Below are 26505 nucleotides of genomic sequence, written 5' to 3'. Positions count from 1 at the left end.
GCCTTGAAGCACCACTATGAATAAGCCAATTGCCCAACGAGTCTGGAGGAGAGGTAGTGGAGAGGGCCAATATCAGATAATACTCATCTTGCTTATTGTTAACAACATTTGATTCATACCTGGAGTTCCTTGCTTTCTTGGAGGATTGACCACTTTCTTGATTTCCTGCATTCCTCTTTCCTTTGTCATTGAACGTGCCATTCCTTTGATTGTAGTTGGAGTTGCCTCGGGAGTGATTTTGATCATCGTCATGTGATGTGTCCTTTCTATTTGGACACTCCCTCGCATAGTGGCCAAGTTTATTGCAAATGAAGCATCTTCCTGTCCTTCCACCCTTCGATCCAGTCTTTCCTTTGAAGTGACCTTTAGAACTAGAATTATTTCTCCTTTTGGCATGAGAGGAGAAAGCAGTGGGGTTGCCTTTGCTTGCTCCACCATCCTTGTCTATACTTGAATGCATCTCGACATCAATTCTTCAAATCCCGGAATTCAATCATTGTTGAGAAGAGTGGTTCTAAATATTTTCCATTCGGATGGGAGCCCTCCAAGGGTAGTGATGGTTAGTTCCCTGTCATGAATGACTTCTCCAATTGATAGGGGATCATTCTTGATCTCAGTGATCCTTAAGAAGTAGGATTGAACATCTTTGTCCTTGCCCTTCTTAATATCCTTCAAGTTATTTTTGAGGAACAAAACTTGATTTGCATCACTAACTTTAAACAAGCTTACCAGTCTATCGTAGATCTCCTTGGAGGTGTTCAACTCGGAAATGTAGGCCACCAAACGCTTGTCAATTGAATCTCGGATGATCTTCTTCGCTTTGACTTCACCCCTAGTATATTTGTTCCTTGTAGCAGCTGGTGCATTTGATGGAGGCTCCGTAATTCTACCCCTCACATGGTCCAACACTTCCTGCTCTTCCAATGTCAGATCAAGAGACATCTTCCATCCGTGATAATCAGACTTCTCACGGAGCTTGTCTTCGGCGAGGAAGTGTGATGAACATGAAGCCTTTTGACTTTTTCCAACTGTCTTTGGTGATTTCTCTTGCTCTTGTTTGGGCTTTGTCTTCACCTTAGCTCTGATACCATGTTAAATTATGGTATGTTCTATGCTTAAGAGCAATTTACTTCAAATCTTCTTATTAGCCCAATATCAATTTCCAATATTGCAATCACATCAACATGATAGTAAAATGCAGATAGAACATAAATGTAAACAACAGAAGACAAACCAAGACAAGAGACACAAGATGTGGCACCAGCCAGGGACAAACCCCAATGTAGGGAAACCCTTTGATCAATTCTTCTATATTCTTCAATAATTCAGCAGAGAGAGAGAGATAGTACAATATCACAAATCTGTGATTTACAACAGCAGCAATACAATCTTGAACAGCAAGGTCAAGGCTGGTCAAACAGCTCCCAAAAGACCTCAAATCAACCTAGGAGAACTTGGCCTCCAACAGCAATAGAAAGCAGCCCAAAACAGTCAACGCAAGGAGGTCAAACAACAGTCAATGCTACAACAATACTGCAGTCAGCCCTAACCAGTCAACGCTAGGCTGTCCAGCAATGCGGCTAGCCTAGGAGAGGCTGCCCAACCCAAACTGCAGTCAAGAAAGCCTCCACGCTGGTCAACGCATGCATAAAACAGTCCTGCTGCTCCACGGTCAGCCCTAGGTCAACGCTGCCCTAAAACAGACCTGTGTCCTTCCTTCTCCCATGTGTGAGTGCCTTCCTCCTCCTATGCATACCCAAGAGACTAGGAGAGAGAGGAATGAGATGGTGAGATGAGTGTGCTAATGCCTCAAGGTCTCCTCTTCTTATATGCCACGTTGAGGATAAGCTGGGGGTGTAAAACACTATTATGCTTGCTGGCCGACCTTGACAAATTGTCAAGAAATACAAATAAATTCATATCTCCATGAATACATGTCGGAATCGGATGATCGTTAGATCAATCCTACACCTCTCGATGAGAGGAATCCAAGAAAAATATCAGCTGCCATAAATGAGGTGACCCACATGGAGTTTGGCCTTAGTTGCCAATTTTAACATCTTCTCTATCACTGCTTATATTGTTCATTCTTCAGTTACGTTTATGATTGATTATACTGGTAATAGTTGGAAGCATTGTTAATGAAAAGGATAAATTGGGCTAAAGTAGCTGATACAACATTGAACTATTACAGAATTTAACACCCTAGCTGTCAATGCCAATGCTGTACATCAACTTCTGCAGCTGCCACTCTCACTATCACTGCTGCTACTAATGCTCTAACTGCTGCCACACTCTAAATTACTCCTATACACATTGCCACAATTTCCATACACACAGTCACTGCTGTGACATTGTTATTGTCAAAGTGACTGCGACAACCAGCTCGCTGTCACATCCAGCTCACTGTCACACATTTCTGTCATATGCTCAATCATTGCCCAAGCATCAATGTCAAAGAGATGCACCATCACTGATACAATATTGCTGTCAATCCAAAACAATATTACAGTGCTATTGGCAATATCAATGCTGTATGATCATTGAAACCTTAGCAACAGTGGTAATACAAGTCACAACGTTGTAGACTTTCTACAAACCCTAGCAGTGTGGCATTAGGTATACATGTCAAGTCATCTCATTTCATTATACAGTGATACCCTAGTTTATCATCAGCCGTTCATAACACTGTCACATTACAACACTCTGTCTTCATGAGAGAACCTTACTCAAATAACATCATCACTGTCACAATTATTCATCAAGTCACTGAGTTGTAATAGTATCCAATTTCACTGTCATGCAATAGTCATATCACTAGGATTCTTTTCACATATATGTATCACTGTAGTTATAGTCACGCATCATTGTTCCTACATTCAGAATCAACAGAGCTTCTTCAAAAATATGTTACCAAGGCAAAATCAAATTTATATATAGTCTTACTGCTAGAAATAGGAATGATGAGACATCAAATCTTTTACTATGATGATAGTACTACTGAAGATGACACCTAAGGTTTGTTGACAATTACCTTTCTCTAGCTGCACAATGATGAAGATGCTTGACAACACAGGTATGACAATGAAGGTGACCATAACACTACTGTGGGTATTCTTGTGAACAATCTCCAATCATCGAATCAAGACTTGATCCCACTTTTTGAGAAACAGGACTGTCCCTGTAGGATTACACTTGAGGTTCTTTTATAGAACTGAAGGCTCATTCATAAGTATAAAATGTGATCCAACCAGACTTAAAATTACCCGAATCTTTTGAACACATTACTGTATCACCTCAAGTCAATGATAGTACCTTGATTGTCTGCATCAGATGATAAAGACACTGTAGCCCAAACTTACTGCTGAAGATATAAATAGCCCTAACCACAGACTTGTTGAATGATATAGTATCATAGTAGTAGAAACCCTTGATCTTCAATTTCAAACCAAAGCAGCAACACAGATTCATAACTACAATGTAAACTTCAGACTCTTCATACCTTTATTCTTGATTGCAACCATACCTCTGTCTGCCCAATATTGTTGCCTTGGAGTCGTCTCTCACTGTGTATTGAGGATCAAATACAAGGTACAGGTCTTGGAGTTGTTGCTATAGTCGACTTACTTCCCTTCAACATCCAAAATCTCAGAGGGCTGGCTGCAAGCTCCCTCAAGGGACAAAGACGTGTATATGTATGTATGTCTTTTCGCTGGTTATGAAGCCATTTTCTAATTGCAACAAAAATCTAGAAGCACAAGGTGATGAGTTTTAGGCCTTTGTTCACAAATTCCCTACCATCCTTCAAGGCCACATTGTTTTGAATTTGAAGCGAGGTTTATCACTGCAACTTCAAGAGATTTTTAGAGATTAGGATGCACAAGAAATCCAGACAGTGCCTTAGTTGCTTCAGTTACCCTACGACACAGTATTAGTTTTTGTAGCATCAAATGTGTTCTAGCCACGAAATTTTGTGGAGAGGCTAGAATAAATGAGATTTCCAAAATCGTTTCTGGAAATTCCGCCTAGAAATGACTTAATTAGATTATTAACCAGTTTTTAAATATTTCCTAAGTCTAAACTTAGAGAATATGGTTAATTAATAAGTATTTATTAAGTTAAGGTGAGAATCATCTAGAAACTCACACGGATCGACTCCAAGATGATCCTAGCCATTGATAAAGTTTTAATTTTGGCCGTTGGTGATCCAACAAAGGATTATAAAAGGAAGTCGATGTGGTGATGGAGAGGACACTTGAGAGGTTTGATTTCATGAGCATATCGATTTCTAGAGTAGCAGCAGTCAGTTGTTGGAGAGAGAGCTTGAGATCGAAGCAGTGAGAGAAGGGCAAATACAGTGAAGCTGGAGGAAGGATTCCAGATCCGGTGAGTGTATTTGCAGAGAGGAAGAAGAGCCACAGAGAGGCTAACGCTTGGGCAGCATAGTAGCTTCTAGAGGCAAAGTTGATTTGTTGAGAGAGATTGATGTTTTCAGTTCCAGAGGCCGAGAAGGAGTCTCAGAGTGCCTGAGAAGCGCTTTTCCAGTGAGCATAAGGCAGAGCGACTTCATCAGAGTTGAGTCCGAGGCTAGACGTTTAGCCAGCTACGTAGAGCAGCGTAGATGCTGACGCAGAGGCTCAGAGGGCTGAAATTCTGAAGGCAAGTTTGTTAGAAAATTAGAAAGGCTGTATAGATTTTCTTGATCTTGATAATTACTTGTGATGTTTCTTATTATTACAATTCTTTATATCTTCTTTCTTTAGTTCATCAAGCAATTACCAAAAGCAACAACACATAAAATAATAGACACCAGATGTAGGCACATGCCAGGGAAAAACCCCCCTCGAGGGGAAAATCCAATCAAGATAATTCTTCCTTTCAATAGTATTCTTTGAGACTCTTCACCCTAGACCAAGACCAGACCTTCCCTCCACACCAAGTCAGCCTCCCAAAATTTCGAGCTTTTCCCAGCAACTTCGACTATGCAACGATTTATGACAACTCGCAGCTTCCAACAACAGTGAAACTTGGAATATTTTGATCTCCCAATATAGGGCATGAAACAGAGGGAGAGACACACCAAAATTTCGATTTTCCTCGTCTCCTTAGACTTCCCCAAACTCGCATTTACTTCGGCTTCCCGGCAACAAACTTTGCACCTTTTCTCAGCTACAAGAGAACTTCGCACTTCTGCCTAGGAACTTTGCACCTTTTCCCAGCTATAAGAGAATTCGAACTTGATGAGAGAATAATGCTCCAAATGAATTCGATGACCTTCATTTTATAGGCTTGTGGGGTCGAATAGGGTCCTTAGGCCGACTTGATCTTCCCTTATGCCAACATGGTTGAAGGTTACATAATTCATATTTGACTCAATACTTAACGCTTTTACATGATTCAAAAGCCCAAGAAGGGTCTCTTTAAATGTACAATAATTATATAAACTCAGAATAAATCTTAGAAGTCCTCAATGGCGACTTTGACCTGAAACATGGTGACCCAAGCATGAAACCCATGCTTTAATAAGTCATAATAATAATAATAATTCTTTTCTTTATTCTTTTGACAAGTACATTACATGATGACTCAAGTACATTATTGAACACCAAACATAGTTACATTTTCCAACAAAGTTGTGCCGGGAGATTGCCTGAGGGGTGAGAAAATTCCTCACTAGATTTTTTCCAGTATTTTCTCTGCAGGATTGCTAGTTTTCGGCATCCATATTGTACTCAGAATATTTCATTGTTGCTTAATAATAAAACCCTCAGTTGCTGCACCGGTTTTCCCAAGTTGGGTTTTTCCGGGGACTTTTGTTCAAAAATAATTGTGTTATTTTTATGTTTGGGTGCTAGCATTTCTTCTAGCGTTTATTCATCCGTAGTTTTATTTGTGTAGATTGCAGTGTGATTTATTCAATATTTGTTGTAACAAACAACAAATCAATTGTTAAATTAAATTAACAATTAGGAGAATAATTTCCAGTTGCTGCAATCAGATTCCAGTTTGTAATTTTCACATGTTATCAGAGCGCAGTTGATCAACTGGAGAGCTCAAAGGCAAAGAGAGAAGGAATTTGACTGCTCATTGTTAGTAGCAGGCCGAAATTCCCAGGGCAACGTAGTCATTCTACTAGGAGGCCAAATTGTTTAAGGATGTTCGATTTTTCTGAGTGGGGCATAAAAATTCGATCTTTCTAGGTCGAATGATTCCAGAGGCAGAGGGGGCAACTCAGATTCTTCGTTTGGAAGATCTCTAACTGGACGCAGTGGTTTTTGCAGCAGTTTGCTAGAGCAGAGCCAACGTTGGGTGGAAGGAAGAAGAGCACACACAGAGGGAAAATTTTCCTCAGGGAACTTCTAGTCTCAAGAAGTTCAATTTTTTCCTTGCAAATCAATAGTCGTTGTGAGCAAATGTTCTCACTCCAGAACGGAGTGCGAATAGTAGAGCAACAACTGAGTAGAAGGAAAGAGGAGGTTTTCGACATTTTGTTGAGATGGCCATTGCTGGGCTTCGTGATTAGGACAAGTTGGATGGAGCTTCCAACTATGTCATCTGGAAGGCAAGGATGTCCTTCCTTCTAGATGAGTTTGGCCTAAAAATGTATATCGATGCAGTGGTAGCAGTTCCCCAGGACGCACGCAGATCAGCTGAAGGAGTACAGAAAGGAGATGGCACGGGCGAAACGTTTGATCCTAGATGGAGTCCAGGATCATGTGGTTTCACACATAGTTGGCAAAGATATTGCCAAAGAGATGTGGGATGTCCTCTCTACGCTGTACTAGGGTACTCCGAGTAGCGAAAGATGTACCTAGAGGAGGAGTTGAGGTGTGTCAGGATGCAGAAGGGGGAAGGCATAGACCCCTTCCTCATCGGGATTCTGGAGATCCGAGACCAACTTGTAGCTATTGGGGCAGGGCCTCAACCCACCAAGCTAGTGCGATTAGCACTCAATAGTGTCTCAGAGGAGTGGTAGGTATTCGTCCAAAGCATCTTGGTGCCTTCCCCCTTCCTCATCGGGATTCTGGAGATCTGGGACCAGCTTGCAGCTGTTGGGGCAAGGCCTCAACACATGAAGCTAGTGCAATTGGAACTCAATAGTGTCTCAGAGGAGTGGCAGGTATTCGTCCAAAGCATCTTGGGCAGAGATACCTTGCCAGGGTGGGACAATATGTGGGGCTGATTTGCAGCAGGAGGAGTTGAAATGAGCTCTATTGAAGAGCTCCATTAGTGGCAACAACAGTGGATCGAAGCAAGACAAGGAGGAGGAGAATATGGCCCTTGCATCGAAGGGTCCTAGTCAGGGACAGGGGGAGTAGAAAAAGAAGGAGGACCCGTCGAAGGTCAAGTGCTTTAGGTGTGGTGAGCTTGGTCACTACAGTACCTAGTGTCCTCTCAGGAAGAAGGACAAGGAGGAGAAGCAGGACCAACAGACAACTTCAACAGAGATCGATAGGCTTTCCTCCAGGCTGGAGGAAGACTTCGCTATGTTTGCTGATATACCTCCAGGAGTGAGGTGGGGTGACTTGGTGTTGTAGCCCTAGAGCGCTACAGTTGGGTAGGATCCTTGAGGAGTCCACCTCATGGATCAATACCTTGCTACAGGGGCCCACAATATTCAGTAGCAGGATGGATTAGTGACAGTTGATGCAGTCAGATGCCAGAGTGATAGTTGCAGAGACTAGTAGCAGTCAGATGCTGGGGAGCACAGTGCAGAGTTGGTAGCAGTGCAATTGGCATAGTGCAGAGTTAGCGACAGTGCATTCCTCAGTGACAGTGCAGATGCTAGTGGCAGTCAGAGACTCGGGAGGTAGATGCATCATACCGATCACAGTTCATTTAGTATTTTGGATTCTTTTCAGTTGCAAATGTTGCAGTTGCAACAACAACAAATGAGAGGGAGTTGCAGTGCAGATGCATCAGTAGCAACACAGATGCAACATATATCAAAGTTGCGCAGTGGTTGGTGGGCAGTATGGCCAGGCATCAACAGTGATAGGAGATGATGCAGAGACAGGGTGCCGCCACAGGGTGTGCAGTAGCATTAGAACATATTCTTTGGTAAGAGGGAGTGTTAGTTTTTGTAGCATCTGATGTGTTCTAGCCACAAAATTTTGTAGAGAGGCTAGAATACATGAGATCTCCAAAACCCAGAAATTGTTTCTGGAAATTTGCCTAGAAATGACTTAATTAGATTATTAACCATCTTTTAAATATTTCATAAGTCTAAACTTAGGGAATATGGTTAATTAATCAATATTAATTAAGTTAAGGCAAGAATCATCTAGAAACTCACACAGATCGTCATCTAGAAACTCACACAGATCGACTCCAAGATGATCCTAGCCATTGATTAAGTTTTAATCTTGGCCGTTGGTGCTCCAACAGAGGATTATAAGAGGAAGTCGATGTGGTGATGGAGAGAACACTTAAGAGGTTCGATTTCATGAGCACATTGATTTCCAGAGTAGCAGCAGTCAGTTTTCGGAGAGAGAGCATGAGATTGAAGCAGTGAGAGAGGGGCAGAGACAGTGAAGTCGAGGAAGGATTCCAGATCCGGTGAGTGCATTTACAGAGGGGCAGAAGAGCCACAGAGAGGCTGATGCTAGGGCAGCGTAGTAGCCTCTAGAGGCAAAGCCGATTTGTTGAGAGAGATTGACGTTTTCAGTTCCGGAGACCGAGAAGGAGTCCTAGAGTGCCTAAGAAGTGTCTTTCCAGTCAACAGAAGGCAGATTGACTTCATGAGAGTCGAGTCCGAGGCTAGACATCTAGCCAGCTATGTAGAGCAGTGCATGTTGATATAGAGGCTCAGAGGGCCGAAATTCTGAAGGCAAGTTGTGATGGGAGATTGTCTGTAGGGTGAAGAAAATTGCTCACTAGATTTTTGCCAATATTTGACATCCAGATTGTACTCAGATTATTTCACTGTTGCTTAATAATCAAGCCCTCAGCTGCTGCACCGGTTTTCCCAAGTTGGGTTTTTCCGGGGACTTTTGTCCAAAAATAATTTTGTTATTTTTATGTGTGGGTGCTAGCATTTCTTCTAGCATTTATTCTTCCGCAATATTATTTGTGTAGATTGCAATGTGATTTATTCAATATTTGCTGTAACAAAAGTAAATAAAATTTTAAATTAAATTAACAATTAGCAGAATAATTTCTAGTTGCTGCAATAGGATTCCAATTTGGAATTTTCACATGTAGAGGATAAGTGTTTGAGACCATAGGAATAGAGCCTTGTTCTAAGGCAGGTCATCACATTTTGTGGACAAAATTAGGGCTACCAATAAACACAGGATTGCACTTCAGATCAGGATCATTAATTGCTCAAAAGTTTGTCTTTGAGGAGGATCGAAGGCTGGAGAAAGGAGGAGCCTCAGGTCTGCAATAAATCTATCTCCAAAAACCCTTGCAAACAAGCCCATATGAATAACCTTAAAATAAATCCTTACTGTTCTTAAGGCACTTGTGAGGTAACGTAGAGACAATTCTATGTGTGCAATAAAGATGCCCTAAAGAGGGCTGAAGGCAGTAGAAAAAATGCCCAGACTGTGCTTGGAAAGACCTCACATCTTCATTGTTTCTAGCCCTAATAAGGGTTGAAGACCTTCCTCTAAAAAAGACAATGAAACCCAAGACAATACCAAACCACAAAACAAACCCTCTCTTGATATTCCTTGTCTCCACAGGGGCCGAAATATTTTAGAGCTTATTAGTCAAAAGATGTTCATTTTAGTGCATACTTGGATGATAAATCAAGTGCCTTTTTATAGACTTGGGAGGGGCTTCAAAGAAGGCAACTGAATCCTTTATGGAGGGGGGATTAGCCTTTTTAAAATTCAAGTAACTTGGAGGGAAAACCTCCTTTGGGGTTTTTGAAGTTCAAAGTATCTCTGGGAGTAAAACCCCTTCAATGGATACTTGATTTTAAAATTAGATTTTGGAGGCCTTTAGAATAACCCTTTTGCAATATTCTTATTTGTTGGAGAAGAGACATATGACTTGACCTTTTGACTTGGTCAAAATAGTGCTGCCACCTTATTGACCTTTGGGGTTTTTGCCCACAAGATGGGGACTTCATCTTCAAACGAGCATAACTCACCAACCGTGAAGGCTCCCATGTTGTGCCACATATCACCGGAATCAACTCGACGAGGAGAATCCAATGGCAAGGATCTCAAAGGCAAATTTAGTGATCTGCTTCTTCAAAAACCTTCAACAAGTGTGTTGTACATTCATCACCGAGGGAATCTAAATCCTATAGCTAGGGTTTCCAACCATCCTTCCATTGGTGTTTCCAACTAATGAAATCTAGACAAATATTAAGAGCATTCATTAACAGATGTTGGCATCAATGACGACAACATTCAACACGTATAGTAATTTAAAAAGGGGATATGGTTTTAACAACCATATACATTTGGATATGTATTAAATATATTTCAACGAAATTGGTGTGAAGTTAATATATGGATTAACAACGCCATACCATTCGATTGCCATGGATGAGGTTGTTTTATATTTGGTATATGTTTGTTATAAAATATGTGTCGGTTGTAGCATATGGTTGGGTTATTAAAAGATATGTCATAGATGAATATGGTTACAACGGTAAACCATATATGTAATATTGTTGTAACCAAAACCATAAATATGTGTTATATTTGTAATATGTCAATCTTATATAAACCAAAAGGGATTGCCAATGCATACAAGTATTTTGGTTTGTGAAGATTATAGGGCCGACGATGCTTAAGCTCATATTTGAGCATATGTAATTTTGTATGTGGAGTTTTTGGAGCTTGCTTTTGTAGCAACCAAAGGAGGTTTTTGTGGCATTTTGGAGGCCACTTCTTGGTAGCAAAGAGTTCAGTTTTGTAGCAGGGCTTTGGAGGCATTTTGGCTTTTGTAATTGCAATTTTGGGGAGAATAATAAAGAGGCTACTCCCTTGGAGGCAGGACCCGGAGACGTAATCCACACTGGACGAACTCCGTTATCAATTAGTTTTGTGCCTATATTCTTCTTGTCTCGATCTTTTACATTTCGTTTTAAATTGCAACTTTATTAAAGTTTTTCATGCTGGATTTAAGTTAATTGCTGGTTTAAGTTTTATCATTCACGCTTGAACATTTTTACAAGCCAAGTCACTTTAAAAGATCCTAGAATAAGTTCATACCAAATGCCTTATCTCATTGATATGAAGATTCAAATGAAAAGAAGATTTTGGTTCTCCCACTTGATTTTGTGCCGCCCACAAGTTCATGCGAAGCAATCTTGGTTTGTTGGCTAAACTAGATATTAAAGACTTAAGAGGTCTCTACAATAGAACTTTGTTGAATTTGATTTTTTGTCTTCTTTCTAATAAGATTTTGTGACAACACGCTTTTCCCCCCTTCAACCTCCGTGGGAGGCTCCTTAAACTTGGAGGTGTTGAAAAAGTGTAACTAGGTTCAGTGTTCATAATGACATGTAATTATGATTTTATGTAAAGAGATGTAAATAAGAAAAATGAAATTATTATATTGACTTGCTTCATGGGTTTCATGAGCAAGGAATTTTGTTTTTGAGTCAAGACTCCCATTGAGAGTCTTTAGGGTTTATTCATCTAGTCATAAAAGAGTCATTGTCATGTAAATGAAGTCATGTTACACTTGGCAAAAGGTCAATATTGTCTATGTAAAGTATCCTCCAAGAACTTGTCACCAAACCCCTTCAAGTCGGCCTACAAACTATGAGGAAGTTGCAAGATGAAGTTGGCCTAAAGTCTAGCCATCAAGTCGGCCTACAAACTACGAGGAAGTTGCAAGATGAAGTTGGCCTAAAGTCTAGCCATCAAGTCGGCCTAAATGGCAATAAAGAAGGGTATATATAGCCCTACTCGTCCTCATTTGGAGACACACAATTCGTACAAGCATTCATTGGAAAAGTGCGAAGAAGGCAAAAGAAATAGGGCTAGAAGAAGGACGAAGAAGGAGCAACAAAAGGGAAGGACGAGGATTCTTCTGCGTCATCATCTACTGGGTACAACGAAGATTCTTCTAGGAAGTGTGAAGTTTGGGCAGTAGAATCTTCTGGAAGTGCGAAGTCTGGGCAGTAGAATCTTTTGGGCAGTGCGAAGTTTGGGCAGTAGAATCTTTTGGGCAGTGCGAAGTTTGGGCAGCAGATACTTCTGGGGCAGCAAGAAAGAAACTCTACTAAGTGATCAAGATAGAGGCCGAGGTTCTCTCTAGAAGAACTAGAGACCAAGATTCTCTGGGGAAGCTGTGAAGGTGCAATAGACCGAGATAAAGACTGAGTTTCTCTAGCAGGAAGGACGAAGAAGGTCAAGGTGGGTGACAAGTGTTTTGGAAGGATACTATAGTCAAGGGTTCAACGTCATGGTCTTGGTACTTATCAATTGAAGATCTAGAAGAAGAATTTTATCGGGTTTTCCTCTCAAGAGGTGAGAGGTTTTGGCCTTGGCTAGAGAAGCCTATATTTTGTGTGACTTGTTATTATTTTGATAATTGTCTTGATGAAAAGAACACACTAATAAGCTAACAAAGTGAAAGATCATAAGTAAAAGAATAACAAACATATCGCAAGCAATTATCAAGCAGAGAAATTGTTAACATTGAATGCCCTAGATTTCTCAACAGGAGGACCATGCTTCCCCATCAAATTTAGCATCTTTGCTTACCACTATCTTCCTCTAGACCATATTATAAATTTGGCAAGTCTCGAAGGCCTCATTATAACCAACAAAAATGGCCTTTGATGCTTGAGGGTTCAAATTTAGACATGAATATGTCAGGTAATTTTATAGCTTAAACTGTGGACATTAAATCTATCAATCTGGGAGCGTAAGATTGTGAGATGCAAGCACTGTATGTGCAGGATCAGAACATATGCTTAAGAAAGTAATCAAATAAAAGGGGCATCCTCCACTGTAATTAACATCTTATCAGAATTGCAATTTTATGATCGATCAAAATTTTCACTTGTTTGTAGTGTTCATGAATCAAGGTCTATTCAATTTAGTGAATGAAAATAGGGATGCAGCTAAGTTGCATGGTACGGGGAAACAAGAACACATATCTGAAACAGGAATGCACTGGAAATGTGGCCCCCCAAAAATTATTAGGAAACAGAGAAATGTTATATATATATATATATGTATGTATATATATATATATTCAAAAAGTTATACTAAAGCTTTGAATGAAAGCATTTAAGTTTTAAATTTTAACATTATAATTTAGAATACAAATATAGATTCATGAATAAATGTCTAAATTGCATGGTACGGGGAAATGGAAACACACTGGAAACGTGACCCCCAAAAATAAGAAAATGGGGAAACATGATATATATATATATATATTCTTAAAAAATTGTACTAAAAGTTTGAAAGACAACATTTAAGTTTTAAGTTATAATTTAGAATACAGATATAGATTCATGAATAAATGAGCAAATGCCAAGGCCCAAGGCCCAAGAAAGTCATGCTACAACAAATACCTACAGATTATCAAAGTCATTGCCAATATTTGGATCCCCATCATCAATATCACCGTCTAAGCATTAAAATAAGATAGACATTGGTTAAAATGTCAAATCCAGATGTTGTTAGAGTGATGGGTACAATTTTACTAGGGTCATGATACAGGAGTTCAACAATCAATGCCACTAACATTAATGTACACAGAGGACTTGGTGTTCTTGATTAAATGCAAGTTCCTTATCCTCGTACACAACATAATCCAATGGAAATGTTGCAATCTCTTGGTATCCTAAAAACTTATTAAGTTTGCTGGATTTGGAGTGGGATCTAAAATTCTACTTTCTCCATATGAAATACATTGAGGTTGGAACTTGGAACCACTCTCAAACATCCTGAGTCAATTAATGGTAATGTGTTATGTAAAAAATTAGTTAGTCTTTAATTTTAGGTTTATTATTTAATTTTAGGATTAATTAGACGAAAGGGCACGATCATAAGATCATGCCATTTCCCCAAAGGGTGCCCATGGCAGTATATAAGCCAGGAAACCCCATTGTAAACAACATCATCTGTAAATTCATCTTTTAATAAAATATTTATACAAATAATTCTGTTTATCAAGAAGTTTTTGCGTCATCTGGTATCAGAGCCAACACGAGACTGGTAACACCCACAAATTTTGCTGACCATCTGGCCCCCACGGGTCTTCCATATAACAACAAGCGTGTGGGGCTGTGCGTATTTCACCTGGAGTGATACGCTGAACCAAACGCTGTGAGTTCCAGCCCAAGTTCGAGTGTCACTTTTCTTCTACCTGTGGTGATAACGCTAAATTCCGGCGTTCCTTCTATTTGCGGTGACTTACGCGTTGGCGGAGAGAGCGTGAACAGAAATACGCTCAATAATTAATCAGCGGACAGAGATACGCTCAATTGACTTTGCTCTTCACGTTTTTTTTCAGCGGTTAGTATTCCTGTCCCACTGCGTGGGCTCTGCGGGACACGGGTTATTATCCCTGTCCGACTGCGTGGCTCTGCGGGAAACGGTTCAGAAAAGTTCGTCATTTGTCTGCGCTGAACCAACGATTCCGGTGTTGTTTATATCTGCGGTTAGTCGTGACAAGACTGAAAGTCCGCTGCAGAGATACGCTGAAAGCCTGCCGCAGGGATTATTCACTGCGGTATTATTCACGGTATTTTATCTGCGGTATAATACTGAAATCAAATAATACTGAAATCATTGATTCTGTGCGGTTATTATCCCTCTCGGACGAGAAAGGGTGAACAGTCAAACGGAACGTGACCTTTCCGTTGGACGTGATATCCATTCCATTCGATTAATTAAAAAATTACGTATCACATTATATGTAATTAATTTAATTATATAGGATTTAAAAAAAAATAAAAAATTATTACATATATGTGAATAATATTAATTAATTAAAATAATATTTTAATTAATTAATTTAAAAAAAATTATTATTTAAGCTGGCAGATAAATACACGCCCCCGCAAACCCGTTCGATGTTGACAATGACAATGGCGGATTTCCAAAAAAAATTGTTGGACTCGGAGCATAAGATAAATAGCAACCACGATGAGGTCAGTAAAAGATTAAATGAATTCCAGATCAAGCTTGGGGAGCAAGCTGACGAAATCAAAAATCTTCATGATACGACAAATCGAATAGAAATAAAGATGGAAAATCAACATGTCCAAACAGAAGTAAACATCAAAGATGCCTTAACAATGCTGAAACTTCTGTGTAAAAAGATGAATTGTACACCCGAACAACTACTAAACAAAATGAAGAAAATCAGCGACACCCCACCAAGAAGTGAGTAACATAGCCTTTACAAACAAGCAACTCTGGGATAACCCTTTTTTCGCTCAACCATTAAGAACATACTAGCGAAGGGCAAAAGTCGAGATGCCTAAATTTGATGGAAACGAAAAAAACAATGTTGCATGGATAAATAAAGCAGAAGAATACTTTGAGATATATGACATCAATGACGATGACGAAAAGCTCAGGCATGCATCCATGAAAATGGAAGGAGAACCATATAATTGGTTTATGTGATGGAAAAAGACAACACACGTCATTAGCTAGAGAAAATTTAAAGATGCATTCTTTAAAAGATTCCAAGGTATAAAGGAAGAAGAGTTAGTTTCAAAACTCATCAAATTACGACAAAAAGGAAGTGTGGACGAATACACTCAAGAATGGGAGACCTTAGTAACACGAGTACCTGGGTTATCAGAATCTCGTCTAATTCAGTCATACATCTCGGGACTCAAAACCCATTTACAAGCAGAACTTGAGATGCATGACATTACATCAATAGAAGTAGCAAGACGAAAAGCAAAAACAACTGAAAAGAAATCCAAACCAATATTTTGGTCAAAAGAGGAAAAAACATATTCAAGACGAAGGATACCCCAGTGTGTGGACTCAAATAATACGAGATATGTTCCACCACATCGTCGTGAAGATGAAAAATCTATTGTGGAAATGCAAAGGATAAAAGAGGGTAAATGCAAGCGCTGTGGTGAGAAGTGGGACCCCAAACATAGGTGTGCTAAAGGAAAAGAACCCAAGAACCTATATAATTGTGAAGCAACCAATGAGTCAAACAGTGAAGATTCTGACATAGAAGAAACAGAAGATGCCTCAGAATTCTCACCAGAATTAGATAACGAAAGTATTCCACAAGTGTAATTATTAGCTATGACAGGTATATCACAACCTCAGACTTTAAAGTTAAAAGGACACATAAAGAAGAACAACGTGGTGGTTGTCATCGACTCTGGTAGCACACACAATTTTTTAGATGCAACCATGGCAAAGAGACTCAGTATCTTTTCATTTCCCTTACCAAACATGAAAGTGATGGTAGCTAATGGTAAGAAGATTGAAAACGTGGGGAAATGCCATAAGGTTAAATTGCAGATTCAAGACTTCAGTTTAGAGTCTCCATTTTTCACAGTACCGTTAGGAGGAGTAGATGTAGTCTTAGGTATTCAGTGGTTACGAACTTTAGGTACTTATGCCGCCAACCACCAAGTACAATTTATAAAATTCAAATGGGGAGGTCAGAAGTACAAATTACACGGATTCCAAGCACCAGAAAATCAAGTTGTATCATCATCTCAGATGATGAAGTTGAGTCGAAAAGGAGCACCCACTTATGTAGTACAATGTCACCAGTTAGAAATGTTATCTGCAAACATGACCCGAGAAGAGTCACCATAGATACAAGATCTGATTCAGAAGCATGAAAAAGTATTTCAAGACCTACCTATGAAGACGCCGCCTAATAGGGAAATTGAGCATACAATAAAAGTCAAGGCAGGGTCAGACCCCGTCAACATCAAGCCATACCGATATCCACATCTCCAAAAAACGGAAATTGAGAGATTAATCCAAGACCTTTTAAAGTGTGGGACTTTGATCATCTTGGAATATCTGATCAAGTGGAAGAACTTACCCGAAGAAGACGCTTCTTGGGAGAATGAAGCATTTTGTCAACAACATCCGTCGTTACATATGCTTTGAGGACAAAGCATTCTTTCGAGAGGAAGGCAATGTTATGTAAAAAATTAGTTAGTCTTTAATTTTAGGTTTATTATTTAATTTTAGGATTAATTAGACGAAAGGGCACGATCATAAGATCATGCCCTTTCCCCAAAGGGTGCCCATGGCAGTATATAAGCCAGGAAACCCCATTGTAAACAGCATCATCTGTAAATTCATCTTTTAATAAAATATTTATACAAATAATTCTGTTTATCAAAAAGTTTCTGCGTCATAATGTTACAAATTTAAGTAAAAGTGATGTCACTTTTACTTTAAGAATTTAATATTACCATTAATTACATAGCATTAGTAGGGCCCTAGGGTTGAATATTATGCTGCCCCACTCATAAATTATTTTTCTAAAAATAATTTGCATTTGGTCGACACGTGCCACACAAGCATGTTGTATCTCCCTGTACATGCCATATGGACGTTGAAATGCGATGTATGGATGCCGAAATATGGGGTTTGATGCCTGAAACATGTTTCAGCTAGCTCGGCTGAAATGTGTTTCAGGCACGTTTCAACTGTGTTTAGGGTTTCCATACTGAAATGCAGGTTGCAATTTAGGGAGGCATGCAACTACAAGTGCAAATGAAATTAACTACCAGATTACATGTTGACCCAAATTGGAATTTGTTGGAATTGCAGGGTTTTGGGATGTCACAATCTTTCACTCTGGATAGGTTTAGAGCGTTCATGCAACCCTGAGTTCAATTTGTTAAATAACAATTTGAGTGGCTGCTCTTATAATAATCTAATTTTTGTGGTTGTGTTGGGCCTGTAGAGGCTGAGTATCTTTCTGCTGATGAGAACCGAGCTTCTACTCATTATGCTAGCTGAGTTTGCTTGAGAAGAGGGACTGAGTTCTGTCCTGTAACCTGAGTATATCCCTGAGGACGAGTTTGGCATTAGAAGGGGCCGAATTCCTGGCTGTCGGATACTTGGAAAGCTGGAAAACGAAGTGCTGACGATGACTGTGTCTTGAAGTTTAGTTGGGGAGCTGATATCAGTGTTGGAGGCAGGGATGTAAGGGCTATCTTTTGGAAGTTTATGAGGCTGTAGCTACTTTGGAGGGGGACTGATATTCAGATGTTTACGTTGCTGGAAAGATAACCAGGTCCCTCTTTATTATGATTGTGTATTTGAATGCCAAGTTAATGAAATGGTTGTTCCTGTTTAAATCTATTGCGACACATATTTGTATTCGCACTATATGTATTTCTGAGCATAATATAGATAATTCAGTGTTGTTTTGGAAGTATTATCCTGGCATATGATGATCACTGTAAATGTTCCTTTGAGATAAATTGTGAAAAATACACCTACAGCAGTATGTCTCCAATCTGTTTGACGAAATATGCCACTGAAAACTCACTCAAAACTCAGAGTTCTTAAGGGAAATATTTGAGATATCTTGGGAGGGTATCTTAAATGTTTATTTTCTTGGGCTTCATTGTGTAATTGGTTGGATAGGTGAAATATGCACTGATGTAATTTATATTTTAGATTCAACTGTAAGGCTGAAAGCTCGCAGGAAATAGATCTGGGGAACCTCGATGTTGAGGTGAAATATCTGAATTTGCATTATTGTAGCAAAGGGACATTCCAAAAATGCATACTGAGCGAATGCTGAATTGTGCGCTGTTATTACTTAGAAGATACACCACACTTTTATGCTCATGAGAAAATTATGAACTCCTTGTGCATGTGCCCTGATTGTTCAAATGATAGTTATCGGTATGCAATTCACCCTTTTGATGTGTGCGCTCATGTATACTATTACTAAATGCATGAAGAAAGGTGTGACTGCTAGGTGAAGCCCCTTACATGCACTATCCACCACCTATACATACCTGAAATAGAAACTCAAAAGGTTGCCCTTTCCTTATACTGCTAGCTTAACGAATGAACAAACCTGAGGAATGCCTCCCTTTTTGTTTCCATAAGTCCTTAAAAACGTAAACCTGCTCGCCTTCAGCTACAACAGCACCTCTTTATCACTAGTAAGCTTTGTCATAGCATTCTGTAAATATGAGGGTTGAAATTCAAAATTCGCCGAAACGAACTAATTTGGCTCAGATTCACCGAATTCAAAGTCAAATCTGATTTCGATTTCAAAATTGAAGCTAAAATGGTTTTCAAGCCATTAAATTTGGCCAAATTTTGAAATTCAGCCACTGAAATTCAATGGAGATTTAAAACAAAAGAACCTAAGCTATTCCGCATGGTATTTGGCTCTTCCATGTGGTTTTGTGCACACTCGTGGTCTTCACCATTCCTGAGGATGCGGTGTGGGAGTCCCAACTCTTTTCAATTTCTGTCATCCACTGTCCAGTATCCACACAGCTAGTTTTTGAACTATATGAATGAGTATTCGAGATCTACGAAGGCTTTAAGAAGGGTTTTCTTGCATCACCTGAAAATCAAACCCCATGGACTTTCATTTCTCTTAGAAAAGGCATTGATGCAGCCCGTAACTTGTAAGCCTGTACCATTTACTACATACATTTTATATTTTTATATTTTGTAGTATGTCGAATTTAATGTTGAATTTACTAAAAAAAATTTCACTGTCAATTTTTTGTTGAATTTCAAGGTCATCAAACCCAAATTCGAATTTGAACCAAGTGACTTAGTTGGTAAGGTACTCTATTTCCTTTGCAATGATCTGAGGAGGGCATAAAGGCAGGTGTACTTCATGAAGTGTACTAGCCTCCAGGGACACACATTGTGCCGATATAACCGCTGAGGATAGTAATGAATTATATGTTCAACATCTGCTGCAAAAGATAGGTAAATTTGAATAAATACACCCTCCTTGCTTCAGAAAATCTTCATCAAAATTGCACTTATCTTTGCTTCTCGACTGCTGAGTGTAATCTCCAACAGTAGTGCTTAACATGCTGCCACAGACACTCCTAAAATCCACATAGAAATTTCCCTCCTTTGAAATATAGGCTACACATGTTGATTTGAATGCCTAAAATTCGGAACCTACTAATCTCTACTACAGGCAGCCAAAAGGCATGATGACCTGATGAATAACCTGGAAATTAGCACTGCCCTGCAGAGATGCAATTCTGGTTGTGAACAGGTTCAGTCATGAATTCAAGTATTGTTAAGCCCATTATCATTCACAATCCCATTAGCAACTTGCATAACATATGAAAGAAGTTAGTTTGCTGACGAAAAGCTAATTACTAGGTGAATTGCAAGAATATGGCATGAACTGACTGAGTATGATTAAAACATGAGTGGAACCAAACCACACATAAACGTTGGTAAGAACAACTATCTCCACCTGTCGTCAAAAATCATCATAACAAAATATTATTGGCTAAAGAATACAAACAGAATAAACAATATGCAAGTGATTCAGTTCGAGTGTTGGCTCTAGTTCCAATATGTGGAGTGATGACGTGCATCAATTAAAGTGTTGAAAAGGTTCACCATGAGCTTCAGTCATATCCAAAGACATGCCGAATTGAAAGCATGGGAATTCACAAATAAGATTGGTCACTGTTTACTTTCATTCCTATTTGTAGCGGCATGTGAACAACAATTTTGTTCTTGCAGTTGACAACACCTAAAAACATAACCAAATGAGACCCTTTTAGATTTCCTTACACTGCTAGTGCGGAGTAGGTGATAGGCCCCTTGGTTTCCCTAGGGTGAGGAGGAGATAGTAAATTTGATGAGGATGTAGGTTGGGATAGGTTCAAACTGTAGGGATAAGCTTGCGTGGATTAATTTCGCAAAATTTAGGGAAAAGTAGCAATGATTTACAATTCAGTATCGTTGACGAGAAAAGTGGTCAACAGCTCCTAGCTACTGTGTTCTTGTCATGTTTAACAAACTCTGAAGGGGCATAAGGGAACCAATATATACTTATGAGGCCTATGAAGATGCCTGACATTTATGGTCAGGCCCGTGTTTCTGCTTGGTCAGTACCTGCCTCAATTGATTTAGTTGAGGGATCTAGTGAGCTGTGCATTAATTGTTACTAACCTGGGTACCACTAAGCACTAACTATAACTTGTATCTAGCAAACTGGAGTTAACAAAAAATAATTCCAGTAACTTAGTAGCACTCCCACTGGAAATAAATGAGAACCTTGGATCTTTCCCTAGTGCTTGATTCTTTGCAGTAGCTAGTGAAATAACAGGTTGATCCAAATTTGATTGGCCCAACTACCTACAGTCATTTTGAATGACTCACCAGGATTCATCATTGCGATAAATGAGAGGAGAAAATCTTTCTATAATACTCGTTTGCTATCATTAGCCGGCTAGTCATAACCATACCAGATTGGGCCTCACGATTGCTTAACTCCTGATCATTACCATTCTGATTGACATCCAAGAATAGTTGTCTTTGGAACAGGGTATTCACTTAAATGTAGAAACTTGTTAACTTATTTTGTTATGCCATGTTAGGTGGCAGCTGCACAAGCTACAAGTTCCGACTTACAATTCTCCACGGACTGGCAGGAGCATACAAACTCTGATGGGAAAAGGTAAAATGAATGGATTGAGTGCATTTTTAAACAAGCGTTTACTTTGAAAAATCCTACTATTGCATGTTGAATTTATTTATTTTTTAATTTAATATTATCAGTTGATGGCTACAACTAAAATTATTGAAAAAATTACTTACAATGGAAAATGCAAACTTTGACTCTGTTGTAGGTATTTTTACAACAAAAAGACAAGGCAATCAAGTTGGGAAAAACCGTTTGAATTGCTGAGTCCGATTGAGGTGAGATATCTTGTATAAAACATCCTTGATATTTCTAGTAAGATCTTGGAAGTTTATCCCCTTTATGGTTTGGTGTAGAAATTATGCAGCCAGAAATGGATTTTTTTTTTCATGTAGTTTTTGTTTTCCTTATGGTTCTGTTACTAGCTTGTAAATGTCTTGTGCAATGCTGTAGAGAGACAGGCTTCAAGCTGGTATTATATATGAATTTAAGTACAATAAGATCTTGATTGTTATTCAACGGTTCAATGCCATTCATCATCTAAAAAGGGGCTTGTTTTGTTGTGCTTGCCCGTGTGTCATACAACTAGTTATTCGTGACCTTATTTCCAAAACAGAAAAACAAATAACATCTGCCTTTTAATTTGTTCCTTAATTCGCAGTACCTCCTAGGTTGTCAATTTTGTTGAGTATAGTTTTTCTCCAAGTTGTGGATTGACAAAGGCATTGTGATAGAGGATTTGTGCATGAGATCACAACTAGTGAACAATTTGGTAATCACAAGATAAGATAAGATAATTTTATTAATGCCGAATGAATGACCATAAATAGATGAATGGGACTAAGTATACAACCAGTACAATTACACTGTGAGAGTGCAAACACAACTAGAAAATTCCAAAGCTAGATCTAGGATAAAATGAAGTAAAGAAGGATACAATAATAGGCCAGCCTCATAAACATGTATAAGTATACAACCAGTACAATTACACTGTGAGAGTGCAAACACAACTAGAAAATTCCAAAGCTAAATCTAGGATAAAATGAAGTAAAGAAGAATACAATAATAGGCCAGCCTCATAAACATGTATATAACCAGATCATATAAAAGGCTAAGTGAATAAGTCTAGGGCTGGAGGTTGATGATGTCAAGAATGCTTGAGTCTGATAGCTGACGACGAGGGGGGCGCTAGTGGCGGTAGCTCGCTATCGAAGTCCTCTGGATCCAACAAGGAAATCTGAACAATCATAAGATCACAGAGATTGATATTCCCATTGATAAAATTACAGAATATACATGAGAGTCTAAGGCTGATCACCAAAATGAAAGCTATAATTCCCAACACGTCAAGGACATAATGCAGAGGAGGACACAATGAAATAGATGTGGGACGCAATTATTAAACTGTACCAGAATCCTACAGATGACAAGAAGTTGATTCTCCGAGAGAAGCTAAGGACCATCAAGATGCATAAGGGTGAGGACGTTACATCCTATCTCGCTTGAGTTTGACTTCCCAAAGATTAATTGGCTGCAGTAGGAGACAAGTCAAGTGGTGACGAGCTAGTGCGAATAGAATTGAATGGGTTTTCCAAGGAATGGAACATGTTCGCCCAAGTAATTTCTAGGCGAGATACACTTCGAAGTTGGGATCGCCTATGGAGTGTCTTCACTCAGTTGGAGCTTAGGCTCAGCTTGGTCAATGGCACCAGTAGCAGCGACAAAGTATCGAAGGTGGAGAAGGAACAAGAAAATGTAGCCCTAGTAGGAAAAGGGAAGGCAAAGAAGGGTTCCAGTAAGGGACAAGGCCCAAAAGGAGATATGAAGAAAAAAGACTTGAGTAAGGTCAAGTGTTTTGGTTGCGGTCAGCATGGACACTATGTCAGCAATGTCCTAACCGAAAAAGGAAAAGAAGGGGAAGCAATGTTGAAATATGTAACTAGCTTCGGTCTTCATAATGACGTGTAAATAATGATTTTATGTAATTAATGAAAAGAAGAAAAATAAAATTATTTTGTTATGCTTGAGGCATGGGTTTCATGCTCAAGGAATTTTATTTTGTAGATCAAGCTCCCATTGTGAGCTATTAGGTTTGGTTATTAAGTCATAAAGTCTAGTAAGTCAATGTCATGTATTGAAGACCCATTTGGGCATGTTACATATTGTAAAAAGAGAATTTGTTTGAGTCATTAACCCTCCAAGACCTTGTCACAAGCACTCCTTCAAGTCGACCCTCAAAAGAAGATGGAGATCATTCTAGAAGAGCATGTCGGCCTACTCACTTGCACAAGTCGGCCTATTTCATGGGCAAATCACTATATATATAGAAAGAGAGAGAGAGGACTCGACCTCTCTTGAGAAACCATTCGATCAAGCATCCAAAAACAAGAGATCAAGTGCGAGAAACACTAAAGAAGAAGCTCATCATCAAGCAAAGAAAGGAGGAAAAGAAATCGAGTTAGTTTTGATCTGTTTTGGGCAAAATATCCTTCACACGTGTGAGGAGAATTGGTGCCATTTGCTGTAGAAGGAGACGAAGTCATCACAGTCAACTTAGAAGACTGAATTAAGGAAGAAAGCAAGTCAAGAATACAAGCCGAATTGCAGAAGAAGAAGACTCCATCCAAGCAAAGGGAATCAAGGGACAAAAATTGGTGTTGATCCCTCACACGTGCTGCAACTAGGGTTTCTGAAGAGGCTGAGAGTTGCAGATTTGAACCAATAGGCCGAAATATGAAGGGTGGCCGAGATCTAAGGAGAAGCAAGCAATTTGACTAACGTTGACTCAAGGAAGAAGAACTCGCTCAAAGAAGCCTTGTGACTTGGTCTTGGAGAGGTTAATAGGTCAAGGGTCTTGGTCTTGGAATTCGTCTCTTGAAGATTCTATAAGAAGAAGAATTCGTTTGGGTTTTCCTCTCAAGTTGGAGAGGTTTTGGCCCTGGCTGATAACCTACATTTTGTGTCCCTTGTCTCATGCTTATTTATGATTTGGTAGCTGTTTGATGATAGAAGACATTAACATAATCAAGAGAAAGAAAGAAGCTAATAAAAGACTAAGAAAAGTTGCATCACAAGCAATTATCATTCAAGAGAAATCACCTAATCCCTATACCCTAGATTTATCAACAAGCAGGCAACAACTTTAGTGGACATTGAGAATTTGTCTTCTAGGGCTGGAAGGCGAATTTGCTCTTATAGCTTGCCTCTCTAGCTCCACATCTACAGGAGTCTAGTATATTGATAGTGGAGCATCAACACATGTGTCAGGGGTTAGAGGCTATCTCTCTAGTTAGAAGGAAGAGGAGATGGACTTCCAGAGATAGATGGGAAACAAGACAAAGTGTACTCCAGTTGGGAGAGGTACCATCAACATTCAGAGGGAGTTAGGCAAGAGTAATAGTGTTACAGATGTGTTGCATGTGCCAGGTTTAGGCATGAACCGGATTTTAGTTTCTACCTATGTTGCACGAAACTTCTAAGAACCCGACGTTTCGGGATGTACCTGTACCCGAAACTCCGAAACTCAGCCGAAACTCGACTGAATCTCTACCATCATGTAATCATCTATGAGAGTTAATATAGACTTGGTTTTCCTTCTAAATTGTCATCTATGAGTCTTATTCCCTTTTTTCTTGCAAGATATTGTGTTATTCACTTATTTATAAATTTCTTTTTATATATATAAACATATATGATGTTTTAGACTACGTTTCAACTGATGTTTCCATTTTTGGGAGGTGACGTTTTTAAACATACCCATTTCAGAAACTCCGAAACATTTCGGCGCTTCGTGCAACTTAGGTTTCTTCACTACAGGATAAGGGTACAATGCTTACTTTGTGGGGTAGAAGGTTGACATCAAGAACTAGAGTTGGTAGAAGGTCAAACAGATTGGTGTTCGAAGCAACAACTTGTATAAGTTACATTTCGATTCTCCAAAGGCACTGATTAGTAGCAACAATAACAGTGGTAGAGACTTGGGAGACCTATGGCATATGAGGATGGGACACTTACATCATGGAGCACTCAGGTTGCTTAGAGAGACCGTGGCAAGAGTTCCAAAATTGAGCACGAAACATGACGGTGTGTGTAGAGGGTGCATGCTTGGGATGTTTGCAAAGGAAACGTTCCCAAGGAGTTACATTACAACTAATGGTGTGCTTCAGTTGATACACTCAGATATTTGTGGCCCGTTGTCTACCAGATCTCTCAGGGGTTACAAGTATTTCGTAACCTTCATCAATGACTTCTCCAGGAAAACCTGGATCTATTTTTTGAAGACAAAGGATGAGGTCTTCAGTCACTTCCAAGAGTTTAAGGCTCTTGTGGAGAATATGACAGGTAAAAATATCAAGGTGCTTCATACGGATAATGGAGGCGAGTATACTGATAAAGCCTTCACAGGGTTCTGTGCGAAGGAGGGCATCAGGAGAGAGTGGATAGCTCCATACAACCCATAGCAGAATGGGGTTGCAGAGCGGAAGAACATGATGATTGTTGGAGCAACGAGGGCAATGTTATATGACAAGATATACCTGAGTTTCTATGGGCAGAGTCATGTAGCACAACGGTGTACATACATAATAGGGTTCCTCACAAAGTGTTGGGGAAGAAGATAGAGGTCAGGCACTTCAGAATCTTTGACAATATAGTTTATTGTCCCGTGTCAGATGATAACCACACCAAATTGGATAAGACTGCAGAGAAGAACTATTTCGTTAGATACATCGAAACGTCCAAGGTGTACAAGATCTATATCCCTAGTAGCAGGAGGATCATCGTGAGACAGGACATGAGTTTCGGGAGGAGAAAGCCTTCAAGAGATCTCACGAGTTGCCAACAGATGATCAGAGCGGGCCTGTTAATTTTTCTTAGGGATACATTGTTCTCTATTGTAGATAATTGCATTTAAACAATTTGAATATTTGCTTATAACATTCACCCCATAACATCATTATC

At 39.4% G+C, this 26505-nt stretch overlaps 1 protein-coding gene across 9 annotated transcripts in view; it reads left to right on the top strand.

Annotated features, from left to right (window-relative positions):
- The window catches only part of LOC149201974 (pre-mRNA-processing protein 40A-like), a 441059-nt gene that overhangs the window by 49325 nt on the left and 365229 nt on the right, over positions 1-26505 (top strand). For all 9 annotated transcript variants that reach the window (XR_016253884.1, XM_089403062.1, XM_089403058.1 and 6 more), the window contains exons 6-7: positions 21503-21582; positions 21755-21824. Coding sequence is in view for 8 of the 9 variants with exons in the window: in XM_089403062.1 (XP_089259188.1) it covers positions 21503-21582; positions 21755-21824 (150 nt within the window). In the remaining variant the exon portion in view is untranslated. The remainder of the gene's footprint in view (positions 1-21502; positions 21583-21754; positions 21825-26505) is intronic.

This window comes from Pinus tabuliformis, chromosome 2_1, assembly GCF_031772625.1.
Source record: "Pinus tabuliformis cultivar Carrire ecotype Pingquan chromosome 2_1, CPIR1, whole genome shotgun sequence".
NCBI classification, from domain to species: domain Eukaryota; kingdom Viridiplantae; phylum Streptophyta; class Pinopsida; order Pinales; family Pinaceae; genus Pinus; species Pinus tabuliformis.
This window is presented reverse-complemented; position numbering and strand designations above follow the sequence as displayed.